The sequence below is a fragment of the Neomonachus schauinslandi genome, chromosome 8, assembly GCF_002201575.2.
Source record: "Neomonachus schauinslandi chromosome 8, ASM220157v2, whole genome shotgun sequence".
Lineage (NCBI taxonomy): Eukaryota > Metazoa > Chordata > Mammalia > Carnivora > Phocidae > Neomonachus > Neomonachus schauinslandi.
The window spans coordinates 136105984-136113471 of record NC_058410.1 but is presented as its reverse complement, the minus strand read 5'-3'; the positions used below and the strand labels follow the sequence as shown (position 1 = coordinate 136113471).

The window sequence follows — 7488 nt, the reverse complement described above, 5'->3', positions numbered from 1 at the left end:
GGGGGGGCCCGTGTGTGTGTGTGGAGTTGGGGAGGGGGCATGTGTGTGTGGAGTTGGGGGAGGGGGCCCGTGTGTGTGTGTATGTGTGTGTGTGTGTGGAGTTGGGGGTGGGGGCATCCGGAGCTTGAACTCACGAGCCTCTGCACCCTAGGGCAGCACGACCGCTCGGTGAAAGGCAGCCCGTGCTGCCCCGCAGGCCATGGCATCTTTGCTCCGGTTGCCTTGTGGAAGCACCAGCCGCACCTTTAAACCGTACCGCGGCCCAGCCGGGGACCTCCGACCAGCGTGGAGAAGCCGTGTGCTTCGTGGGCCACCTACTTTCTCCTCCCGAGCTGGGAGCAGCGGCACTTTGTCACGCAGGTGAATCGGCAGCCTCTGCTTTTCCTAGAAAGCCAGAGAACCGAAAATCCTGGACTGAATTAAGTGGCAGTATTTTTGTTTTGCACTTAACTACTACACACACCCACTGTGTAGAAACCTCCACAGATTCAAACAAACTTTATTCTTGTACAACTAATTTTAATCAGTTCTTACTGTAAAATCTGGAGTCAATGCTTTTTTTTATAAATAATATATATGATGTATATGAAATGTATATCTATAGTATGTCTGTTCGGAGACAGACAAGACTGCACATGAAAATGCAGATAAAAGTGGTTTGTAGAAAATTGTAAGGTACTGGACTTGGATACACAGCAACTTAGGTAATCATCTGATAGACGAGCAGATGAAAAAGATTTGATTGCCTAAGAACGAGGTCGCAAATCCCTCTTTGCAGAAAAGGTTCCAGAAAGCCGTTCTTTACAACCAAAGAACTTATGTAAGACTGAACGTGTTTGCTGTCCATTCTTGTTTCATGTGTACATATATGTCTGACTGCAAGTTTGGTGCCATATTCCTCTTGGCTGCCAGGCCCCTTGTAGCTAGCTGTTCTCTGTCCTGTTGCATAAGCACACTGAAAAACCCCACAGCTATCCTCCGTGGTCTTCCACCTGGCCCGGCACCTGCTGACCAGACATGGTACCGGAACTGTTGACACTGCCTGGGGCTCCGACTCCAGCCTTCCTCGTCCCTTGGTTTGGCCTGGCCAGGCAGGTGGGATGCGGAGAGCAGTATTACTGTAGGAAAACACGAGGACACGCCTGGAGTTGGGTTTGGGGAGGGAAGGGGATGTTGATTTTTGTCTTTTTGTGGGGTTTTTTTCCGTTTTGGATTGGTAGGTTCCGTTGTGTGGTTTTGCTGTTGTTACTTTACTTCCGTTGTTGGGATGAGCTCTACAGGTCACAGGTGCCCACTCTGCCATGTTTGCAGCAGACGATTGAGCACAGAGGACCCCACTGTCCACGTCTTCGCTTGCAGAGTTCTGCGAGGGATGACGTGTGTGGAGATTGTGACTGGAGTACTTTATGCACCTGTTCTGTAGAAGCCTGTGGGATTGGTGTGGATGTACAGCAACAGATGCCTTGTGGGAGAGAGAAAAGGCGTACAGCCTGCTGTACCTTTTTCTTTAAGTTCTTAGCATCAGTAAATGAGTAAGATTTTGGAGACTAATGAAAAGCTGCTGTTCATGATTTTGTGTATAGTGAGCCGACTGTAATATTTTACTATTGTCTGTTTAAAAAAAAAAAAAAAGAAAAACTGTAATTTATATCCCCTTTCAACTTTATTGTATTTAATTGGTTCAGACTGTGTGTGTGTGTGTGTGTGTGTGTGTTTTAGAATACAGACTGCCTAATTCAGGTTTTAAAACATCAGTGGTTTGTCTTTAATAACTCTGCCATTAGCTGCAGATCTAACTTCCCTTGTTCGTATGTATATGCATGTCCCTGTGGCCTGAACAAAAATAGTAACAGGCAACATTCATTGAGGGTTTACTGTGTACTAGGCGCTATTCCCAGCATTTGATATTTATCATCTTGCTTAATCCTCACAGCAGTGGGTGCCATGGGTGCTGCTATTATTAAGTGTTTGATGCTGGAAGACCAAGGGAGGGGGTGGGTGAGCGGGACGGTGGCATGCTTGCCTCAGTCTCCTCCCCGTGTCATGTCTGGTGACGTGTCCTGGAAGAGCAGACCCCTGAAGGGAGGATGGGACACCTTCAGAGTGCAGAAGGGCTGGGCCAGTCTCACAGGTTCCAGACTGACCAACCAACGTGACATCCACAGCAGACAGGCCAAGGAGTGTGTTCCCCGTTCACAGTGCTCAGACGAGTCTTCGAGAGAGCAAGTAGCAGTGCTCAGTCACCTGACGACTAGTGGCTAACGACAGCTTCCTGTGAGAGGTTTATCTTAAAATGGTAGTGCACAATGTTTTCAGAAAAATTTCTGTTGTTTGTGGTAGCCTTCCTTTTTTGTTTTTTTTTGTTGTTTTTTTTTGTTTTTTTTTTTTAAAGATTTTATTTATTTGACAGAGAGAGAGACAGCGAGAGCAGGAACACAAGCAGGGGGAGTGGGAGAGGGAGAAGCAGGCTTCCCGCTGAGCAGGGAGCCCGATGTGGGACTCGATCCCAGGACCCCGGGATCATGACCTGAGCCGAAGGCAGACGCTTAACGACTGAGCCACCCAGGCGCCCTTGTTTTTGTTTTTTTAAAGGTTTTATTTATTTGAGGGACGCCTGGGTGGCTCAGTCAGTTGGGCATCTGCCTTCAGCTCAGGTCATGATCCCGGGGTCCTGGGATCGAGTCCTGCATCGGGCTCCTTGCTCAGCAGGGAGCCTGCTTCTCCCTTTGCCTCTGCCTGCTACTCTGCCTGCTTGTGCTGCTCTCTCTCTCTGACAAATAAATAAAATCTTAAAAAAAAAAGGTTTTATTTATTTGAGGAAGAGAGCGCAAGTGGGGGAAGAGGCAGAGGGAGCCCGATGCGGGGCTGGATCCCAGGATCCTGGGATCATGACCTGACTGAGCTGAAGGCAGACACTTAACCGACTGAGCCACCCAGGCATCCCTGCGGTAGCCTTCCTGAAGAGGTCAAGAATTAGACCTAGCCTAGTCTGGACAGACAAGTGTCTTATGTAGACTTCTGGGAGAAAGCAGAGAGCAGGGAAAGTCCAAAGTTACCTGAATTCCGAAGCATAGGATTGAGGGAGGAGAAGAGCTATTTAATATTTAAATAAATGATGAGTACAAATAGAATTCAAGACAAAATGAGCAAATTGTCATTCCTTCTGCTAGCATGAGATCGACGGTATTTGGTCATCAACTTTGTCGTTATGACTTGGGAAGAGCAAACTGGTTTTAGGATGTAGGATAGTTAAATACAGGCATGTGTTTAACAGCTAACTTCCAGTATAACTAGTGTCCTAACATTTGTTTATAGTTATTTGGACACAGATTTTTATCATAATAAGAATTTTGCCTTGTGTTTCTAGGGCACCAACTTATAGGAAGTATTTTATTTCATAAAAATACCTTTAGAGTTAAGTAAGAGCAAGATAATAATTCTACTTATCCTGCTCTAATCAATACTTATTTTGAAAATTACAATATTGAGGTTTTTGAATGGTTTGAAAAAAAAAAAAACAACTAATGACCCGATTGATCTTTATTTCTAAAAAGTAAAGCTTTCTGGTCATGTCATTACGAAGTCTTTCTTGAAAGAAGATGTAATTGAATAAGAGTTCTTGCTTGCTTTTCTGGAACAAAAGGAGCCCAAAACAGAAAGGATGCTACCAATACACAGTCATGTGGAGAATGTTTGTGTTCACCCTAGAGCTTCTTACTAACACGAGTTTCTTTCCATAATATTGAGCCTACCTCCTACATTGTTTTAAAAGATTTTTATTTATTTATTTGACAGAGAGAGCACAAGGGGGAGCAGCAGACAGAGCAGGCAGAGGGAGAAGCAGACTCCCCTCTGAACAGGGAGCTCAACGCAGGACTCAATCCCAGGACCCTGGGATCATGACCCGAGCCGAAGGCAGACGCCTAACCGATTGAGTCACCCAGGCACCCCTACCCTACATTTAAAAATAACAAGTCAGCCTGTGGTCCTCAGGTGTTCTAACCCGGAGGGAAGGTAGTGTTCTAAAGCTCAACAGTCTCCCACCAGAGAGCTGGGCGTTACTGCCCCATCCCACGAGTGGGGAACCCAGAATGCAGTGAACCCTGCAGGAATGCCAGGCTGGCAGGCGAGCTCTGCCCGGCAGAACATTATGAACTGGAATGAAAACAAAATCCAAACTTCTAAAATTCAACCCTGCTAATCCCCTGAGATGAGGAGAAAGATCACTGTAGATTCCTACCCCCCCACCCCCGCCATACAGTGAGTTAATTTCAGTTGAAATAAAATTTAGTCTTTATCTTTCAGATGTTCTGGGGCACACACTCACCTCTGTGTACTCTTGGAAAAACAAGTTATTTTTGCCCTCTGTGAGGCTCAGTGTCATTGCACACAGTTCTTAGAAGATGGTAGCTCCAGAAGATGCTTCGGCTGCCCCCAGTCACCATAATGTGAGCCCAGTTGGCAACAACCACCATCTTGGAGCTTACCGTAGGTTTTCTCTGCAACAGAGTGTGACGGAGAAAGGAACTCTTAAATCCTTATGGGACCCTATTCACGAAGACATTGAGAGGCTGACTAATAGAACAATGAATGTTTTACAAAGAAAAAGGTAAGTTTTGAAATTGGGAGTCTCTGGAAGAAAATCAACTTGGAGAGGGGGAAAAAAAGATACAGTTTGGTTTTAGAATAGTATAAACCAACTCAACCCTTTCACGATACCTAAAACACCCGTAACTACTTAGATTTTAAAACTGGAATACATGGGTGTTTGTAACAACTTCAAACCATTATTTTGGCTCTTCAGTCTCCTAAATATCTACCTGAACCAAACCATACACACATGTCCTTACGTTTCTTTGTTAGAGTTTGTCTTTTCTTAGTCTAGCATGGGCTTTTGGGAATAGCACAGTAGAGTAGATGTATTTTTCTTTGACTAAGTATCCGAGCCAAAAACCACACCTTCATGTAATTAATTAGTCACCCTTGTTGATCCAGGATAATCTGTACCTAGTGCACAGTCAACCACAAATAAGCCAAGCTGCTTAAAAACACCAGAGTTAAAATACTAGCCACAGCAACTGCCAAGAAAGGAGCATTTCACCAAGAATGAGGCTATAAGATCTAGCCTCAGTACCACTTGCATTCAAGACTGTCCTGTTGATGCTACGAATGCCAGTTTCCCACATTTTCCCCTTGTCCTTTTATATGCAGAAGTATATATTTGTGAGAAAGCTAGAGTATTAGTTACCTATTGCTGCAAAATGAAGTACCCTTCAACTTGGTAGCTTAAAACAGCCATAACCATCTCACGCAATTTCTGTGGGTCCAGAATTCAGGAGTGGGCAGTTTTAGGTAGTTCTGGCTGCAGTTTGCTCAGAAGTGGTAGTGAGGATGTCAGAGCTGCCGTCATCATTTGAAGGCTTGCTTGGGACCGCTTCCTCACCAAGTAGACCCCTTCATGCTGTTTGAGTGTCCTCATGATGTGGCGGCTGGCTTCCCCAGGGAGTGGTCCCAGAGGGCACACAGAAGCCACCTTGCCTTTTATGACCTGGACTCAGAAGTCCACTCTGTCACTTCCATCACATTCTACTCATTAAAGTGAGTCCCTAGAACAGCCCCACTGAAAGGAAGGAAATTAGGCTCTTCCTTTTGAAAAGAGGAATGTCTAAGAATTTGCAGACATATTTTTAAATCTCCATAACTAATTAGGGGTTACATCGCTGAGGCCTTGGGATAAAGCAAAGCTAACTAGAACTTATGAGTGAATGTAGGAATTCACTTATTTATATAAGCAGTAGGATCAAAAGGAAAGCCACATTTTCGTGAAATAAAAAAGAGATATTAATAAAAAAGTGAAAATAGTAGAATCATTTGAATGTGTGAGTTATAGCCAATAATCGAACTGAACCAATATTCCTGGCAGAGGCAAATGATCTGAAACTATTAATTATGTTTCTGTTTATAGCTATATTTTCACATTTGATTCTTTTCAGATTTGCTTCATTAGAGGCACAAGCACATGAATAGGTTTGATGGTCTTCCTCAAAATAGGAAATGAATCTTAGGAAATTCAATCACATCTTATTAAGGCAAGTAATATTAATGATTAGCTTTAGAAATAAAACTGCCAACAAAAGAAGAGTTTATAGGATTTTTTTTTCTGAAGATACGGACAGTGGTAGGATTATTTTATTATTAAAATGTGATACATATCCAAATGTTTGGCTATAAGCAAAAGGGGCTCAAAGCTCTTGAAGCTTATAAAATGAAACTTTTTTTAAGATTGATTGATTGATTTTAGAGAGAGAGCATGAGGGGGAGAGGGAGAAGGAGAGAGAATGCCAAGCAGACTGCTCTGAGCACAGAGCCCAACTCGGGGCTCCATCTCACAACCCTGAGATCATGACCTGAGCTGAAACCAAGAGTAAGATGCCTAATCAACTGTGCCCCCTATAAATGAAACTTTAAAACAGGATAACTGGAAAAAGAAACTTAAAATGCAGGGATCTGGGGGGAGGAGCTAAGTGGAGTAGTGGGAGGATCCTAGTCTTGCCTCATTCCTCGAACAGAGCTAGAAAAGTCAAATCATTCTGAATACCCAAGAAATCGGTCTGAGGACTGACAGAACAAACTGCATGAACTAGAGGGAGAGAAGAGACCACATCCTGGAAGGTAGGAAGTGGGGAGACATGGCTTGGGGGAGAAATGGATCTCTGGTGCTACAGAGGGGACGGAGCCCTGGTCATGGAGAGGGGCGAGAGAGAGAGAGAGAGAGAGAGAGAGAGCGCAGCACACAGGGAATAGCTCAAGGAAAATACTTCCCCCAAAGCCATTGAGTTTTTGCAACCAGGGCTCAAAGACGAGTTGTAGAGGTCAGTGGCGTGGCTGGTATAGAGCCCTGAGGGTGCTGCATTGCTCCTGTGGAGAAGGGGGGGCAGGTAATCCCGGGGCAGACTGCACCATCTGCGGATCGCAGGAGAGGCACCGGGAGAAACTGCTTGCTCTTCTTGGAGTGCATCTGAGAGAGGTGGCATTGCCTCTCTAGGGATAAAGGCGCCGGCAGGTGCCGTTTCCCTCCCCCGCCCTTCAGCATGGGCACAGAGACACCTGGTGAGGGTGGCTAACCTGGACACTGGCTCTTTAGTGTACTTTGCTCCAAACCCCATGCTCCTGCTCACTGGTACTACTGCGCTTCTGGGTCAAGCCTGCATTCATCCCAGGGAGGGGAGACCCTCCCCACAAAGACCAGCGCAGGTCCCCACCACACTAGGTCCCTAAAGTTTGGAGTTTTAAAACTCAGCCAGCCTGGCGGGGATAGAGCCCAAAGTGCGCTGTGCTGCTGCAGGCAGGCAGGTAACCTAGACACAGACAGTGTGAAAATGGCGATCTGAAAAAACACCTAGGATGCACAAGGGGAAATTATTCGCTCTTCAGGGAGAGCTTCCCAGACAGCAGCAAGCATGAACTGCCCTCTCCAGGGACAAAAGA

The 7488-nt window shown here is 45.4% G+C and overlaps 1 protein-coding gene across 2 annotated transcripts in view; it reads left to right on the top strand.

The window, feature by feature from the left end:
• Positions 1–1806, top strand: part of KIF13A (kinesin family member 13A) — a 203509-nt gene extending 201703 nt beyond the window's left edge. Inside the window, exon 38 of one of the 2 annotated variants that reach the window (XM_044917454.1) lies at positions 152–1806. In XM_044917454.1, the coding sequence (XP_044773389.1) occupies positions 152–172 (21 nt within the window). In that variant the 3' untranslated portion in view covers positions 173–1806. The remainder of the gene's footprint in view (positions 1–151) is intronic. The other variant, XM_021696971.2, reaches the window with a different exon arrangement.
• Positions 1807–7488: the final 5682 nt, after the last annotated feature.